Source organism: Sciurus vulgaris (genome assembly GCF_902686455.1).
Source record: "Sciurus vulgaris genome assembly, chromosome: 19".
Taxonomy (NCBI): domain Eukaryota; kingdom Metazoa; phylum Chordata; class Mammalia; order Rodentia; family Sciuridae; genus Sciurus; species Sciurus vulgaris.
Window position 1 is genome coordinate 23,137,158 of NC_136480.1, and position 18,621 is coordinate 23,155,778.

The 18,621-nt window shown below is 47.2% G+C and overlaps 1 protein-coding gene across 1 annotated transcript; it reads right to left on the bottom strand.

The window, feature by feature from the left end:
* Positions 1-5,104: 5,104 nt before the first annotated feature.
* Positions 5,105-18,192, bottom strand: LOC306650540 (FERM domain-containing protein 4B-like). The gene is made up of 3 exons (XM_079122570.1): positions 17,334-18,192; positions 8,757-8,886; positions 5,105-5,353 (listed from the first exon to the last, which is right to left on the bottom strand). The coding sequence occupies exons 1-3, from the start codon at positions 18,067-18,069 to the stop codon at positions 5,128-5,130; spliced, it is 1,092 nt and encodes a 363-aa protein (XP_078978696.1). The 5' UTR covers positions 18,070-18,192; the 3' UTR covers positions 5,105-5,127.
* Positions 18,193-18,621: the final 429 nt, after the last annotated feature.

An 18,621-nucleotide genomic window follows, 5' to 3' on the forward strand; every position in this document is an offset into this window, starting at 1 on the left:
GTAAATTTTGCACTGAGAAAGTACTTTGTCTTGCTGCCCGAGGACTATGAAATATGAACACTTTGCATTTAAATTCCATTAGTATTTAAATCTGATGGGGTTGCATATTAGGGTCCACCCTCTTGCTGCACCACATGAGAAACAGTGAAGACCACAGTCCCAGGGACTTCCTTTGTCCCAGGGGCTGCGCAAACCCCTGAACACCTAACCACACGGGACCCCTGTAAGTCTACGAGATTGTTACAATTGCATCTGCTTTATAAAAAGTGATATTTTTTAAAAAGAAAACCACTTCTCCAAGAAGTGGAGTCGATGGGAATTAGAAATTGAGCTTTGTTTTCCTTTCCTTCCTGCAGGGCTGCAGAGACTTGCTTGCACACGCAGGAGAACGAGGTCAGCCCAGCAAACTCCCGCCTGCAGTAACCCAGGATTGCCCGCTAGGTGTCCTCGTCAACCAATTTGTGCACTTGGAGCTCTGGGCCACTGGAGGCATTAGGAAAGCCTTTGCCAGCCAGCTCTCCTAGAACTTGCCCCTTCTGTGCCCACTGCAGGCCAAATCAGCCTGACCCAGAAGGTTTTGCTCCAAAGAAAGGCCCTGGTTGAGCAGGGCCAAGCTCTGCATGAATGGACACCCGTCTCTACACACCTTTGAACCCCAGGGGTTTCTCTAGTGGGATTACTGTCCCACCTGCCCCTGCAGGGACCTGGCACCAGGCTCGCCCAGTGTCCTGACAGTGTCCTGTATCCACCTGAAGTGTCTGCATGCAGCTTTTCTCAGGATGTTTTCAATGCCCTGAATTCGGCTTTCAAAACAACAAACTAGAGAAAGTTGGTGCTTAACTGGCTTCTCGTACCTTCATTGGCTTATTCCGGCCAGCCACCTGCATTCTTGTGACACAGAAAAGGCACGGACTTGCCTTTGAGCTAGTAGCAGGACCAAGCCCAGGGTGAGGCCAGGGAGGCACCCAGGGCCCTGTGTGAGATGCGCTCACTCAGGTCTCCCATGGGTGGCCAGTCCCAGTCCTGGCCTGGGGGTGGGGGGCTGTGGCCAAAGGGTCAGGAAAAGGCCTTGACTGGCTGGAGCTCTGCACAGCCTCCCTCCACGATGGGCTCCAGAGGCAGAAACTCACACTCGACCGAGACTGATGTACATGTGGTTGGGGAATCCGGGCTTTGTACCTTCCAGCTATGAACTTGGGCAAATAGCCTGACCTCCCTGAGCTTTTTGTGCGGAATTAATAAGGGCAAAATTGCTGTGAGGATTAAAAAAAAAAAAAAAAAAAAAAAAAAAAATGCCAAGAGCCTATGACAGTGTCTGAGACATGAGTCCGCCTTCAGAGATGAAGACGCATTCCGCTATTGTCATGTCGTGGATAAGTGAATGCAGAGCAAATCCTGGACTTCTAGATTGTGCTTTGTACTCAACAGCACGTGCCATTTTTTTCTTTTCTGGGAACTAGTTTACAGCATGAAACACCTGCTAGGAACCCGGTGCTGTGCTGTGCTGGTGACACGCCTTTCTGGGACCTCATACTCAAGCCCTGGTGAGGTGGGCACTAGAGGAAACAGCCCGGGGACCACAAGAAACCTTGCTCAGTGACTAGCAAGTGGCGAGGCTGGGAGAGTCCAGCCTGGCAGGCTGTCTCCAGGTCTGCCAGACTTCAAAGCCCACACGGTAACCACCACTTTATGGGGGTGGTGATGTCGGCAGACACCCTCTATCAGGGGCCCAGAGGCCCCTGTGATAATTGCAGGGCTGTGGAAATGCCCTTCCCAGACCTGGGCTGCCAGCACCCTGGTGGGCTCCGTCTTGCCATGGCTTCCCAGCCTTTGATCTTCTCGGGAGGCCTTTTCCTCGGGAAAGGAGGCAAGGGCGCATGGAGGATGGTTTCCCAGAGAAAGTGCTGTTGGGAGGGAGAGTGGGGTGTGGGAAGCTCCCTCGCCACCTGGGAGCCCTGGGCACGTCCTCCAAGACCACAGCACCCGCTCCGCCCTCTGCCGAGATCAACTCCAGCCCAGCTGGCTGCTTCCTGGCCCTGCGTTAGGGTCATCTCCAGGCCACACCTGATCAGGAGCCTGTCTGAGTGGCATATCCTGAAAGCCCAGTGCTGCAGGCTGTCCCGGATGGGCCTCTCCCCTGCCCGCCTGGCTCCCAGCCCGCCCGGCCTGTCTCTCCTTCTTGCTCCTTCCCCTCCCTTTTCAATTTCCACTGGTTTCCATGGAAGAGAGCTACGTTTGTTTTCTTGTTTTTGTGTTTTGAGATGAGGTCTCCCTGTTGCTGCCCAGCTGGCCTGGAACTCCGGGTCCAGGCGCTCCTCCTGCCTCAGCCCCCCGTAGCAGCTGGGACTACAGTTGTATACGTCCAATGCCTGGCTCAGCAACTGCTTTCTGTACAATGTTGTGGTGAACAAAGGGCATGAACGTGGCTGGGCCCAATGGCCATGCCTGTAATCCCAGAGACCAGGAGGCTGGCTCAGGAGATGACAAGTTCGAGGCCAGCCTCAGCAACTTAGCAGGGTCCTGTCTCAAATAAAGTTGCAAAGGGCTGGGGCTGGGGCTCAGTGGGAGGGCACCCCTGGGTCCCTAAACCCCTGGGGCTCGGTGGGAGAGCAACCCTGGGTCCCAACCCCAGCAGCCCCCGTCCCATAAGAGCAGGTGATATGGAACCCAGATACAGGTCTGAGTTTAGCTTTACCACGTGTGTGCTGTCACGAAACCAAGGGCATGGTGAGTCTCGGCCTCCTCTACACCCTGAGCGGAGGGTGAGACCCCCTCTTACAGGGGACAATTACCTTTTCCTTTGGGTATTTGCTTCCGGGTTTGTGTTTAAAATTTATACATATATGACTGCATGATTGATGTGATCCTGCAATATATGTGTAATCAGAAAAGTGAGACAGTGTACTCCATTTATGTGTGATTTATCAAAATGTATAAATGCACTCTACTGTCATGTGCAACCAATTAGAACAGATACACAAATTAAAAAGCGTTATACCATGGGTAGAGAATGTTTTGCAGTGAAAGAGGAGGTTCACATGCTGAATAACTTGCCTTTGTCACTTTGTGCTTTTAATAAACATACCCGTGTGGGGCACTCAGGTCATTTAGGACAGATAAGGATCCCACAGGGCCTGTCGTGCTTCCAACCCCCACCTCTGTTCCCCTCCGGGAGCCAGGTTCTGGTGCTTTTGCAAGGTGCGCCTGCAATTCTGACCCAAGCCCTCGTTTGAACGGGGAAAGGTTATTTCACGCAGGAGATGCATGCACGGAAATATTGAGCTCTCCTGCATCTCATTTCCCATGCTATCTATTCTCTCTACTGAGCAGAATCAAAAGATGTCAAATTGTGATGGGCTGACAGATCTGGCTCCATGAGAATGTTATAGGCCAGACTCCATTTTGCAATGGTATCTCGAATATATAAGGCTTGATTGCCAGTCTCTGAAACTAGTTGAATCACCTGTTACCAAGTAACTCGACATTGCCAAGGTGGGAAGCCTCCATACACTCGATGGGGCGACAGACTGCGTGTCTCATGCACGCCCAGATGGCTTTCCGTAACAGACAGCGCAGCTTTATGAATCACGGAGCAAGAAAGAGCTTGCGGTTCAGCTGGGATGGGCCACCAACCAAGGCGAACCTGTTTTCAGATGTAAAAAGATGTGCACCTTCAGATCAAGAACTGAAAACCTGACCTCTCGCCCCACTTTGAGGCAGAGTGTTGAGTCGGCCTCGGGCGAGCCCCGACATCATGAAGGACGCACAGACATTTTTCAGTAGCACACCTTTAGTTTATTGACCTACGTAAAAAAATAATAGGTCTTAAAAAGTCAGAACAGTAAAAGAATATGCAAAAAGGCATTTCTGCATCTAGAAGGCTATACAAATATGCAAAAAGGAATAAGTATTTTTGCTTGTGTTTTTTTTCCAAATTTCCCCCCAGACTTCATTTCTAATGATACAATGACTAAGGACCAGTTTAACAATCATTTTTATGTATATATTACATGCTTTGGAATATAGATAGAAAATGTTCCAAAAAAGTTGTTCAGAACGTTTCTATTCACACTATGAACAGGAAACGGGTATAAAAGGGGAGGGTCCAGGAGCACCTTTTGATGGGACTGTGACTCCAGTCAGGGTGACAAGGAGAGGTCTGGAAGACGGAATCAATCGTTCAACAAACCAACCAACCCTACGATAAAACACAGCCAATTCGGTTCTTCCTGGGATGGCATGAGGTAGCTCTAGCCTCATAGTTCAATCTACGCAACGGCAAGGAATTTTTTCTTTTAGTGCTAATCTCATTTTTGCCACTGGGTGACGCGGAACAGCTCGTGGGCTCCCGGATTCCCTAAGGTCCGCCATCTAAGGCACGCAGTTCACCTACGATGATGTGGCTTTGTTCGGTTCTGGTTTTGGTCATTGTCTGGGGCCCTTTCAGTGTCACCTAAAACACTCTTGGACACTCTTGATCATAAAAACGTACTGCATCGGGGCTACAACTTCACGTGACGGGCAAGGGGGACTGGTCCCGGCCCGAAGAAGTAAACAGCTCATCACACCGGAGGGGGCAGGAAGGAAAAAGGTGCTCGGGACTCGGTACCTCAGGAAGCCCTCCGAAGCAGACTCAGGTAGTCAGCGGGCTGCTGTGTTTCCCGGTGGCTACCAGGAAGTCACCTGGCAGGATGGCAGGGTAGTGTCCGTGTAGGGCTCATGTCACCGTGTCACGGTGCTCGTGTGAAAAAGCCCACTCCTATAATGGCCTAAAACATCTGCACATTCGCAGCTTCTCCGAGACCCAGCTTCTCTTCAAGCGATTTCCCAATACTGTCTGATGGCCCGTGTCTGTGGACACAGGCACGCTCCTCTCCGGGGCTCACGGGGCACAGGTGCTGATGGGCCGCGGCCCAGGACCCCGGTTTCCCGCCCCTCCTCCTTCCCAATTGTGCTCTGAAGCCTCCCGCCCGCCGGGACGCCCTCCCTGAATGCAGTCACAGTTTTCAGGTCTGCCTTCAACGATTCGCTCCCTTCCACGGCGAGCCCAGGGAAGGGCATCCAGGGGAGTCCTGTCCTGCAAGGGCCCCAGACCTGGAGAAGGGTGCCTGCAGGCAGCCTGAGCCTTCAGCCCGGCGCCTCGGGTCTCTCGAGCCTCGGGGCAGACACGCACATCTTGCAAGGCACACCAGGGTGAGAGGCAGGCTCGGCCAGGAGCCCCGACGGCAGGGTCAGACTAGCGTCCCAGGCTTTGAGTCTTCGTGCCAGTACAGCCCTCTGCTCCCCGCTCTCCAGGCCGCCCTCCAGCCGGGTCCCAGCTGCACCGTCCAGCTGGCGGCCCTCTGGGTACTGTCTGTAGAAGAACCACACAGTTAGGGCTTGTGGGCACACAGACGGCTGTGTCAGCAGGAAACCACAGGTTTCCAGAACCGGGAGGCAGGCCGAGGCTGCCGCAGCCCCTCCGTCACACGGGATGGGGTCTCTCAGGCCCACCTTCCATTCCTGGACACATCTACCATCGACCCAGACTCACAGGGTGTCCGTTACACATTACGTCACAGGGTTTTGTCAGGAGAAATACAAATCGCTTCTGAGTGGTAGGAAGGGCCCTGGCTGCGGTCTAACTACCTTGTAGGATATTAACTCGTTTGGGATCTGCTTTAGTAACCTTAGCCCAGTGATGTCTCTTTTCATTGTCTAGAATTCTCTTTGAACCAGCATAAACAATCTGCTAGTTCCATTACTGATGAGTGAAATTAATCTTTGACACATGCTTGTTTTAAATCCATTCAAGAGTCATATTGTTAACTTTTTTAAAAAGTACCTTTTGACATCTACATTTTAAGTAGTCTTCAGATTAAGGGAATATGTCGTCTGCCTTCCTCAGTGATAAGGAAATATCTAAGGGTAGCAGAAACACCTTTGGACACTTTCTACATCCTGAAGGCTTAGGGGTCAAGTTTGACTTGGCAGTGACCCAGGAAACCACATCACACTTAAAAATCGTAGGTGTATCTGGATGGTATGTTTAAATAAGCACACCCTGTCACACAAACCACTCTGATGAGCAGACCACATTACCGTACAGTAGGTTAGAACAGGTTAGCGGGTGTTAGCGGGTTTCTACTGACAGTTCCACACCTTTTAGTATGGGTGGACGGAGCCTTGGGAAGAAGAGTTTTGGAAACAAATGGGGGGGGTCAGTCCAGGGTTTTTAGTGTCTCCACGTAACAAAGGCAAAGCCAGATTCCGTAACTCCGCACACCAGAGCAAGCCCAACTCCAGAGAGGCCACACACGCAGCGGAGAATGGACTGTACTTACTACGGCCGGCATACGCTTAGCAAAAGAGAAGGCAAAACTGATCTCATTTTGGGAGACACAACCTCTCTCCGGGACAGAGGCCCTGGGTTCTGCCTGGTGGTAGGCAGAGTTAGACAGGGTGGGGAGGAACAGGAAGCAAAGGAACAGAAGTTATTCCAAAACACAGAGTGCAGCAGCGGAGCCGAGAACGAGGCCCTACACACTCGAACGCACAAGGGCCTCCGGAGCTCCTACTCGGGAGTCTGTGCCAGCGACCCCACACCGACTCCCGCTGGGGAGAAGGCGGGATCAGCAGAGCTGTAGAGCTTTCTACCGAACCAGGATTTGGATACTTCAGGGAAAAGCTCTCTAATATAGTGCACTCAGTTTACCTTTAAAAATCCTGATATATTGCTAAGTGTTTCACATTCTCTAGCTAAAAGGAAAATCTAAGTTTTTCCTCTGTATCTTGAAACTTATTTTGTCTCTTACCTTTTTTCATAAAACAACACACAATTTGTGCTATTACACCCGCCTGTTAATAAATAAAACCGATCAGATTGCACCATGATTGAAAGTCCTACAGAAACATATAGCTTAGAGAGGGACTTCTACCTCTCTGCAGACGGGAGGGTAATGGGCAAAACTTTCCGTGAAGCAGGAGCTTCAAAAACACACTTTTCAGTTTAATCCATTAACTCTACATTTGGAACGCGTCCTAAGGAAATAATCTGGAATTCAGACAAATGTTTTGCACAAAGATGTTAATAGCAGCATGACTAACAACTGAAAAAAAGAAGGAAGAACTAAAAACCATCAATTGTTCAAAAACTTGGGAGATTTAAATAAAGTATGCTACATTCATTAAGTGGAATAGCCTATCAGTCATATAAAAAAAGGTTTAAACATTTTAAAAAACAAAACGTTCTGTTAGGATGTTAAGTTTAAGAAATGGGATATGGAATTTCATAGACAACATGATGTGTGAAAAATGCACCTAAGATATTGTTATTACCATGTTAAAACTGGTACAGGAAACTGGGGGAAATATGCCCAACAGCTGGCACCTCCGGGCGGTGTAGTGATGGACACGTCATTGTCCACTCCTTTACTCTGTGCCAAAGCTCCCACACTGAGCTCTTGTATGGCTGCACATACACATACAATAGGGTCCGTAAATAGCTTCGGGTTTCCTGTACATTATGAACCTCTGACAGCCGTGACCCTCTCGAGCTGCCTGACCCATCGGCAGACTTGGGAAAAACAGACTTTTCTCTGAAAGTGCTGAGCACTTCCTGAGTCCAGTGAGAGAGATGGTAGAGATAGCGGGGCTCTCTTGCACACTGCGTCAAGGGAGAAGAACATAAAATCAGAGAAACCAGGAACTGTCTGCAAATGTAGGGTGCATCGTGCTTAGATCTGAACAGGAAGGTCCAGCTCAAATAGGGGCCAGTCCTTTTGAGTTCTTGTTCCTAACTCCTGTTCAAGTATGACTCCCCCAAGCCCAAGCACCCAACGTCCTCTGAAGTAATTTTCATTAAAAGTCTATTTTGAGCACACCCTTTGTTAAGCTGAGACAATTGTCTTAACATTTCAAGCCAAGAAAAACTCCCACTGAATGTGGAGAACACAAACAAAGTTTTGGGGTTGAAAGTCTGCAGTTTACATGCAACCCTGTGGGCCTTCATAAAAACGAAGCTCTCCAAATCCCCAGGGCAGACCTCTTCATTTGTTAAGAGTCGGTACAAGTATCTGCTGCCTGAAGCAATCCTAAAGAAGAAAAATCGAAGTTTCTGAAAAAACAATGTGCTCAGCACTTCTTGGCACCTGGGTGGGGATTATATTTTGTGACCAAGAGGGAGAAATGACCTCTCCAAATGGAATTCCTCCTTTGCATAATGAGAATGGAAAGAGTTTGCAGTTCTTTAAACCCACGGTTCTTGTAACATAGGGTCAGACACACAAAGGAACGAAGGGCTGATGTCAGGCCAACTGTCTGTGAGGACCTTGGTATGGACTGCTTTCTGGAGAGGACTTAGATTTCCTGCAGAGTTGCAGGAGAGACAGTGGACCTTATCAACAATAGAGTTTCATGTATTGCCCCGCCTCAGAATTTCACGTACAGACTCTAAGACCAGGGTAGAATATGAATGAACCATATTTGTGCTCAGAAAACTTTTCCTTAAGGGGCCAGATATTCTGGCTTTGCTGGTTATCTGCTGTCTTTCAGGGCTATTTGGCTTCATGCTCATCGTGCAAGAATGACTATAGCTAGCATAAAGGTCAGTGAGCGTGGCTACTTTCCAATAAAATGCTGTCTTACCAAAACTGGGCTTGGTTTTGCAGGCTGCGGTTTACCGACCCCGAGTTAGGTGACTTGACAGTCACGGAGTATGGAAGGAGACCTGGCTTCACTGACCAGGACCAGGCTAAAATGTGAGCACGGCTTCTTACCTGCTTGGAGAGGGCAAAGGATGGTAGACGGTGCCATAGCAGCTGGTGTAAGAAGGTGCTGGAGTCTCATATTCAGATAGCCCTAAGCTTAACTGGGTCCTCCAGTTCCCAGAAGCATTTGCAGAAGACACTGGAAATCAGAATGGGAAGAGATAAAAATTAGCTGAATATTCAAAGTGAAAACTGTTTGGGTCACTTAGAAGCATGTTACAACCAGCTGTGTAGAGAGCAGATGTGAGGGGCCCAGGTTTTGTTTTTGGGGACTGACTCTTAGGGCCTTGCCTGCGCTAAGCACAGATTCTACCACTGAGCCACAGCCACAGCTGAGACAGAATTTGGAATCCAGAGAGCTCCTTTTCCAATTTGGGGATGAAATGACCAAATCATGTTAGGCTGAGGATGTAGCTCAGTGGTATAGTGGTCGCTTATTCCAGATTCAATCCCTAGTACTGCATACACACACATGTGCACAAATGATAACTAGCAATGTTATTATGAGTGGGAACAGGTTAATTAAAAGACAAATTTTTAAAACTGGTGAAGAGTTGAAGGAGATGAAATGGTCGGACTCAAAAGCAAGATGTACTTCAAACACTGAGATGGGAATGTGCGAAGGTGCTGGGAATGTACGAAGACACCACGAGTTCACAGGTAAGAGACTCTGCTAAACCACACCCAGCCGGAAGACAGTGCACCTGGCTGCACACACGAATTAACAACGGACTTCAGCAATGCTTTAAAACAAATAATAGAAGACAGAGAATCCGCACACGAATGACCAGGCCCCAAGTAGGACTGGCTTGGGGTGGAGGAGCTCTGGACCCACCCATGTACATCCACATCTACAGACAAAACTGAGAATTAACACTGAGGCTGTGGATACCATGCTGATGAGGGGTCTCAATCTAGATCACTATAGGACACTTTGGCAAGAGAAGGCTGTTCCCTATAAAGAGAAATCCATCCCAACAGATGCATAAAACCCAACACAGGAATATAAGAAATATGAAAAAAGCAAGGTAACACAACACCTCATAAAGCAACTGACTCCAAAGGTATTGAAGTGGGATTGGCTTATTTTACTTAGTGTGATATTCTCCAATTCCATCCATTTATCTGCAAATGCCATAATATTATTCTTCTTTATGCCTGAATAATATTCCATTCTGTATATATACCAGGTTCCTTATCCACTTATCTGTTGAAGGGCATCTAGGTTAGTTCCACAATCTAGCTATTGTGAATTGAGCTGCTGTAAACATTGATGTGGCTGCATTAATGTGGTATGCTAATTTTTAGTCCTTTGGGTATAAACTGAGGAGTGAAATAAGTGGGTCAAAAGGTGGGTCCATTTCAAGTTTTCTGAGGAACCTCCATACTGCTTTCCAGAGTTGCTGTACCAAATTGTAACTCCACAAGCCAATTCCAAACCAGCAAAGGCCAAATGTTTTCCCAGATAAGTGGATGATGATACATAATGAGAGTGGGTGGCGGGTGAGAGAATGGTGGAACTTTAGATTACGTAGAGGGAAATGAGAGGGAGGAGGGTCATGGTGTGAAAGATGGTGGACTGAGACAGACATCATCACCCTATGTACATGCATGATTACACAAATGGTGTGAATCTACATCGTGTACAACCATAGAAAGGAAAAGTTGTACCCCATTTGTGTACAGTGAATCAAAATGCAGTGTTTAAAATTAAAATAAAAAAGATATTGAAGTGGGTAAAATATCAGATAAAGCATTCAAAAGAATGATCATAAAAATAACCAATGATTTCCAAGAGAACACAGGAAAACAACTGAATGAATTTAGGAAATTAGTACAAGATATGAATGAGAAATTCAATAAGGAGATAGAGATAGTGAAAAAGAACCAAACAAATCTTGAAAATGAAAGACACAATAAATCAAATAGAATGTTCTGTTGAAAATCTCTTGAATGGAGTAGACCATGCTTACAACAGAATTGGAAATTGGAGGACAAAGTGGTTGGAAGTATTAAAAAAAAGTAAATAAGTAACCAAATAAATAAGACCAGAATACACAAGAAGTCTGATACAACATTAAGAGACCAAATTTAAGAATCACTGAAATCTAAGAGGGTTGTGAGATGCAAGCTAATCATAAAACTTCTTCAAAAAATAATGACAAAATTTTCCAACTTTGAGAATGTGATGGACATTTACATGCAGGATGCATTCAGAACCCCAAATACACAAGATCAAAAAGGAACCTCCCCATGACACATTATAATTAAAATGCCTAACATACAGAAAAAGGGAAGAATTTTAAAAGTCTCAAGAGAAAGTTCCAGGTTATATTCTGAGGCAAGCAAATCACAATTACTTCTGATTTCTCAGTACAAACTCTAAAATTCAGGAGGGCTTGGAATGATGTGTTATAAGCCCAGAAAGAAAATAACTATCAACCAACATTGCTTTATCCAGCATAGCTATGCTTCAGAATCAAAGGAGAAGTAAAACCTTCCAAGATAAGTAGAAATTAAAGGAAGCCATGAAACTAAAGAGTAGCTAAGCAAATGAGAATAGGACCAAATTAAACAGTAAAAATAAATCAAAATGGCAAGAATTAATACACATCCCTCTACAATAACATTTAATGCAAATGATCTCAACTCTTTAATCAAAAGACATAGGCTGGCAGACTGGATTACAAAACAGGATCCAACTATATGTTGTTGGCAAGAGACTCTCCTTATAGGCACAGATAGCCATGGATGAAAGGCAAAGGACAGAAACTGATATACTATCCAAATTGAGCCTGAAAACAAGCAGAACTGGCTACTCTCATGTCCAGTTTTGGCCTGAAGTCTGCTTCAGAATTACTCAGGAGAGACAAGAAAGGTCACCACATTCTGGTACAGGGACACCAAACAAGAAGATATAACAATGGTTAATGTTTATGCCCCAAATGTTGATGCACCTAATAATATAAAACAGACACTACTTGAATTAAGACTCAGATAAATCCCAACACATCTGTGTCACCAATACATAGTTCATTCAGACACAGACTGAGTAAAGACTCTTCAGGTCTAAAAATAATATTATAAATCAAATGGACTTAATAGATATTTATAGAACATTCCATCCCCAAACAGTCAAATCCTACAGAAACTATATAAACACAAAGAGATTGAACGACATTTTTGAATGATAAATGGGTAATAGAAGAAATTGGAAGAAATTTAAAAATGCTTCAAATCAAATGAGAATATATAGAACCTCCAGGACACTATGTAGGCAGTTCTAAGAGGAAAGTTAATAGCAATAAGTGCCTCCGTAAGAAAATCAGAACAATTCCAAATAAACAACCTACTGAGGCATCTCAATACCCTTGAAGAACAAGAACAAATTCCAAAACCAGTAGAAGGAAGGAAATAATTAAACAGAGCTGAAATCAATGAAATTGGTAATTAAAAAAAATACAAAGGATCAATGAAACGAAGAGTTGGTTCTTTGAAAAGATAAACAGAGTAATAAGACCTTAGCTAAACCAAACAAAAGAAAGAGAGAAGGCCTAAAATAATAAAATTAGAGATGAAAAAGGAGAAGTCATGATAGGCAGCACAGAAACCCAGAGGATCACACAGAGTGTTTTGAAAAGTTACACCACAATTCAAAAACCTCGAATTAAGGGATACATTCTAGACATATATGATTTACCAAAATTGAATCAAGAGGACATAAAAAAAACCTAAACAGAGAAGTAACTAGCAATGAGATAGAAGTAGTAACAAAGGTCCACAGCCAGATGGATTCTCAGCTGAAATCTACCTGACTTTTAAAGAAGAAATAATGTTCTTCAAGTCACCACATGAAATAGAAAAGAATAGAAAACTTTTAAATTCATATCAAAACCAGATAAGGACACATCAAGGAAAGAAAACTACAGATAAATATCCCTGACGAACTTAGATGCAAACATCTTTAATAAAATATTAGCAAATCATATTCAACAACATATTTAAAAGGACTGCACATCATGACCAAGCTGGTTTTATCCCAGGGATTTAAGAATGCAAAGATGGTTTAACATTCACGAATCAATAAAAGTAACTCACCACCTAAGTAGAATTAACGACAAAATCACAGTTATTTCAATAGATGCAGAAGCCTTTGGCAAAATTTAGCATCCATTAATTCATGATAAAAACATGGAAGAAACTAGGGACAGAAGGAACCTAAAACATCACAATGACTACACAACACACCCAAAGCCAACATCATAGTGAATGGAGAAAAAATAAAAGCATTTCCTTTAAAACTGGTAACAAGATAAAGATGTCCGCTCTTACCGCTCCTATTTGACATAGCACTAGAAATTGTAGCCAGAGCAATTATATAAGAGAAGGAAATGAAAGGGATAAAAATAGGAAAGAAAAGAATAAAATTACCAGTGTATGCAGAGGATATGATTCTACATTTAAAAGATTCAAAAGGTTCCATCAGAAGAAGCTAGAGTCAATGGACAAATTCAGCAAAGTAGCAGATTACAAAATCAACATACAAAAATTAATAGCTTTCTTCTACACCAACTGTGAGTCTTCTGAGAAAGAATCAGGAAAATAATCTCATTTATAATAGCTTCAAAAACAAAACAAAACAAAAACAAACCAACAAAATCCTAGGAATAGATCTACTAAGGAGGTGAAAGACCTCTACAAGGAAAACTATAGGGTGTTGATGAACAAACTGAAGAAAACCTCAGAGGATGAAAAGACTTCCCAAGTTGATGGATAGGCAGAATTATTGTTGTTTAAGTGGCCACACTAACAAAAGCAATGCACGAATTCAATGCAATTCCCACCAAAATACCATGACATTCAAACAGAACTAGAGATCCTAAAATTCATTTTTAAGAATAAAACCCAGAAGGCAAAGCAATTTTAAGCCCAAAAAGCAATGCAGACATCAAATTATACTACAGAGCTATAGTGATAAAAACTGCATGGGATTGGCATAAAACAGAGACGTTGACCAATGGGACAGAAGAGAAGACACAGAGAAACCCACACATCTACAGTTACCTGATCCTGATCAAGGTGATAAAACATGTATCGGAGAAAAGACAGCCTTTTTAACAAACGGTAGAAGAATAAAACCAGGCCCTTATCTCTCACCCTACACAAAATCAACTCAAAATGAATTACAGACCTAGGAACTAGTCTTCGAAACTATACAACTATACATATAAAACCATGCAACTCCTAGGAGAAAATGTAGGGACCACACTCCATCTTTTAGGCACAGGCAATGACTTTCTCAACAGGCACTCTAAAACTCAGGAAATAATGCCAAGAGTCAATAATGGAACAGCATCTAATCAAAAAGCTTCTGCACAGTGAAGGAAACAACTAGGAATGTGAAGAAAGAACCCACAGAGTGGGAGAAAATCTTTGCTACCTACTCTTCTGACAGAGGACTAATATCTATAATATGCAAAGAACTCCTAAAACTTAAACAACCCAATTAATAAATGGGCAAATGAATGGCCAACAAATTGTAAAAAAATGTTCAACATCATATAATTAGGGAAATGCAAATCGAACCCCCACTGAGATTTCATCTCTCGCCAGTCAGAATGGCAGGCATCAAGAGTACAAGTAACAAATGCGGAGAGGATGTGGAAAGAAAGGAACACTTTTACACTGTTGGTGGGATTGTAAGTTGGTTCGACGACCATGGATATCAGTGCAGAGGCTCCTCAAAAGACTAGGCTTGGAACCACCACAGGACCCAGCTAGACCATTCTTCAGTATTTAGCCTAAAGAACTGAAGTCATCTTAACACAGTGCTGCCCGCATACCCAGGTGTAGAGCAACACAATTCACAACAGCCCAACTATGGAACTAGCCTAGGCACCCATCGGTGAATGAATGGATAAAGAAAATGTAGTATAGAAACACAACGGAGTTTTATTCAGCCATAAAGAAAAATAAAATTATGCCATTTTCAGGAAAACGGAAGGTGAGAATATTATGTTAAGTGAAATAAGCCAAACTCACAAAGTCAAGGCTTGTATGTTCTCTCTCATGTGTGGAAACTATACCAAAATAAGGAAAACAAAGGGGAGACCCCCATGGAGATTAAAGGGAGATCAGCAGAAGAGCAGAGGGACCCGGTGGGGAGGAGAGGATGGGGAAGTACTGGGAATGATACTGAAGAATGACATTGTTACATCGTGTGCTTGCATGAACGTGTGACCTCAGATTCCACCGTTTCACACAACTCCAAAGCACCAATAAGATATGTGGGAAAAAAAAGAAATTTTTTGATTAAAATATTTTTAAAAAATAACCCAAAGATAAGGGGGTGGGGGGGACAATCCTCATATATGGAGAGAATCTTCCTTTGCAGTCTGTGGTGGCTGAACACAGGCTTCGGCTGTAAGGAAGACGATGAGCTGGAATTTTTGGAGACCTTCAGGGAAAAGCGTTCTGCCAGCTGAGCTGTTGAGACCTGACTATTCCTCAGCCTGAGGTCATGTTGGCCGCCAGCAAGATCGAGGTACATAGAACTTTTTGTCTAAAAAAGATGGGGGCTGGGTCATGGAGCTGGTCCAGGAAGGTGCTCAGGAAGAGGAGGGTTAGCCTCAGAGGGCGGAGCTGGAACAAGTGTGGAAGCCTCCTCACTGGGCGCTTGCCCCATGAACCCTGTCCTGCTCCCTGCCTAGGACACACGCCCTGGCCACAGTGCCTGTGGTCACTGGACTCAAAAGTCCAGCATGGCCCGTCTCCTTCCTGCTCTTCTCTGCTTCGTTTCCGGCAACCAACCTAACCTGCGACACACACCCCTGAGAATTCCTGGGGCCACATGGTTTTGATGAACAGATGGAAGACTCACACTTTGAACTTTTAAGACCAATTCCGAACTCTGAGTGGAGGCTCTGAGGCTGGGCAGTTACGAGGTCAAGCTGGGGAGGATCCCCAGGCCACCGTGCACCAGCTCTGAGGCCTGAGCAGGGTCCTTGAAACTCTCCAGGCCCGGCTGTCCACCCTGCATAATCAGATAGATAACAAGCCTACCGTGGCACTTGCCACACAGAACCCACGGGTGCAAGAGCACGTGAAGCACCCAGGGAGCCTCATGGCGCTGCACACAACTGGTTGTCATTTCTCCCAAACCCGGTCACTGTGAGAACCATTGGGTGGCTGGACGGGGCTGTGGCAAATAACTGGAAATGTGTCTGTGGGTAGAGATGAGGCATGCCTGCTGTATGCACCTCTGCAGCTGTTAGACGCAGGCAGGAAGGAGGAGCATGCCAGAAGGCAGAGCTGACCCACGTCGCCCCTTCAAAAGAGATACTCTTGGTCTGGGGGCCGAGTCCTGCCGGTCAGCAGGGTTCGTGCCTCCTGCACCAGGGATTCTCTCCATCCTCACTGTAGCCCCAGACACTGGCCAGCAGCCAGGGGCACCAGGGGCCCAGAGATAGGCCTGCATCTCCTGGGCAGCCCCGTGCCCCAAGCCCGGCCCAGGAGCCTCTCCGTCCCTTCTGGCTATCGGCCTGTGGTACTCTGCCTACGTTTGGTCTGTGAACATTGTCCATGCATCTCCCTGAACTTCAGTGGGGAGAAGCGTTCTCTAAACCAGAGCCACAAATAACAAGAAGCCAGGATAGGAGGCTTTTGATGTGTTAGATGCGGTCAGAGATGGGGCAGCCCTTGCGCGAAGTCCAAAGTCCTGCACAGACAGGAGAGAACTTGACCCTGAACAGTAATCTCCACAGCAACAGCTCTCGTCAACAAACTTATGAAGCTTTTAAAGGTGCAGTTCAGACCGACTGGCCCGTGATTCAGGAATCCCCACACTGTGACTCACACAGGTGTCATTGTAAGGGAAAGGGCAGGACTCATGACCGTGGGTTTTCAGGTAGAGAATTCATTCGTTCCTTAGAGTTTTAAACATGCTTAATTCTCACACATTCTGCTAAGCTGACTGAGCTCCCCTAGGCCAGGAGCCCTGAGCATGCTGAGGGGCCTGAAGTCATGAGTCTCAGGACACCCTTCTCCTTAGACGGCCGCTGCAGTGGGTCGCTCACCAACGTCAGCAGAGGATGCAGCCAGGGTCTGCAGGGAACCCTCCTCTAATAAAGGCAGCCCCCAGAAGCCCTTAAGTCAACCCTGAAGTGGATCAGATATGTGGCAGGTGAGGAGGTCCAGCCTCTGCAGCTTTCCTCCACTCTCCACCAGATCTTAGTGGTGAACGGGGATGGACTTGAACTCCTAACGTTTTCTGTTTGCCTGAAATGTTCACTCTGACCCTTTCAAATGCCCAACCTCAGTGCCCCAATGCACTGAAAGATGTGGTTATCAATGAAGGAAGTAGAAGGGACGTGCCCGCGAGTCTCCACTGCGGCTGGGTGGGCAGGCCATGGGCAGATGTCTACAGAGCCTGCAGGCCGCCTCAGGAGACTCGGGAGGGGACGGTCCGAGTGGGCAGCTCTTACTGTGCTTGCAGGGAATTGACACCACCTTAGGGCCCTGGGTGGTGGGTTTCCCGCCCGGAGAGGTGGTTCAGGGTGGCGGGCGCGGGCTCTGCCCAGCTCTTACCTGAGGAGTAGGAGGACGCGCGACTGCTTGGGGAGCGGGGCACCTGCAGCCCCGTGAACCCCAGGCATCGTGGCGACCCCCTGTCCAAGTCAAAGCTGGCCTGCGGGCTGTGCCCAGGGTCCTTCTGCCCGGAGGCGCGCTGGTACCAGCCGCGCAGGTGCTCGGCCACCAAGGCCTTGTGGATGTTCTTGGTGATGTGCTCAGACTTCACGGTGGCCTTCCTGGGCAGCCGGAGGGTGGCGTAAGGGTTGGGGGGCACGCGGTCCACCTCGTCCTCGTGGAAGGACCTGCAGTAGTCCCTTTGGCGCTCGTATGCGTAGTGGGTGGAAGGTCGGTAGGAGGGGTTGACACTGTACTGTCCCTCCGTGTCGCTCTCGAAGACGCAGCCCCCGCCGTAGTACAGGTCACCCTCGGCGTAGGGCGTGGAGGCTGCGATGTAGTAGCTGGACGCGGGCGGCTCGGGGCCCCTGCAGGGCACGCCGTTTCGCGAGCTGTCCTTCTGAGCCAGGTTGGGCATGCTTCCCGAGCTGGACGTGCCCACGTTCTGTCTCTTGGACCTTCTCCGGCCCCGGGCGCGGGTGTCCAGGGTCTGCGTGGCATAGCAGGGGCCGGCGGGTGGCCCGCAGTAGTACTCAGAGCTGGACTGGCTGGTGTGGGAAGACCCGTCGTCCAGGATCTCGGTGCTGCTGCTTCTTTGGGATTTGGAGAGGGAGAGGAATGGCTTGTCGTCGTCCATCTCGGACAGGAGGTGGGACCGCGACTCAAGGCTCCCGCTGCGCTGGCGGCAGTGCTGAGATGAAGCCTGTGGTCTGGGAGAGAAGCGGCAGATGTGTAGGAGACCAGCAGGAAGGCAGGACCCGCGGACGGAGAGGCGACGGTGCGGGGGACGCCCGCTCCGGGTGGCAGGGGTTTGAGGCCCCTGGCTGACCGCATGGCAGGATCTACCTGTGTGCCTAGCCCACCGGCCACACCCAGTGCACTGCCCCCAAAGGAGAAGGGGGGAGGCCAGTCGTGCAAGCCCACCCCCTCCAGGGGAGGAAACGAGCTTCCAAGCCAGAAGACCCCCTGGACATGTCTGTGGAGGGCTCCCTTCCTGTAGGACATCAGGGTAAGTCAGACCAGCATGGGGACACGTGCTGTGGAGCAGGGCCCCGGAGGCGGACATCTGAGCTGCCCTCCCGGCAGCACAGGTTGGACATGACCTTTCACCTCTCTGCTCAGCTTCTGTCTTTGTAAAACGAGATGAAAGCAGGATCTAATATCCCCTCCACAATAGGCTCGTGGAGGA

Bases quoted from the DNA above. Each gene is read 5' to 3' on its own strand.
- LOC306650540 (XM_079122570.1), bottom strand. From the start codon at position 18,069: ATGGACGACGACAAGCCATTCCTCTCCCTCTCCAAATCCCAAAGAAGC. The intron at 8,887-17,333 runs GTAAGAGCTGGG...TCTGATTTCCAG, and splicing joins CGCGTCCTCCTACTCCTCAG to TGTCTTCTGCAAATGCTTCT. The intron at 5,354-8,756 runs GTAAGAAGCCGT...GTTCTTCTACAG, and splicing joins CCTTTGCCCTCTCCAAGCAG to ACAGTACCCAGAGGGCCGCC.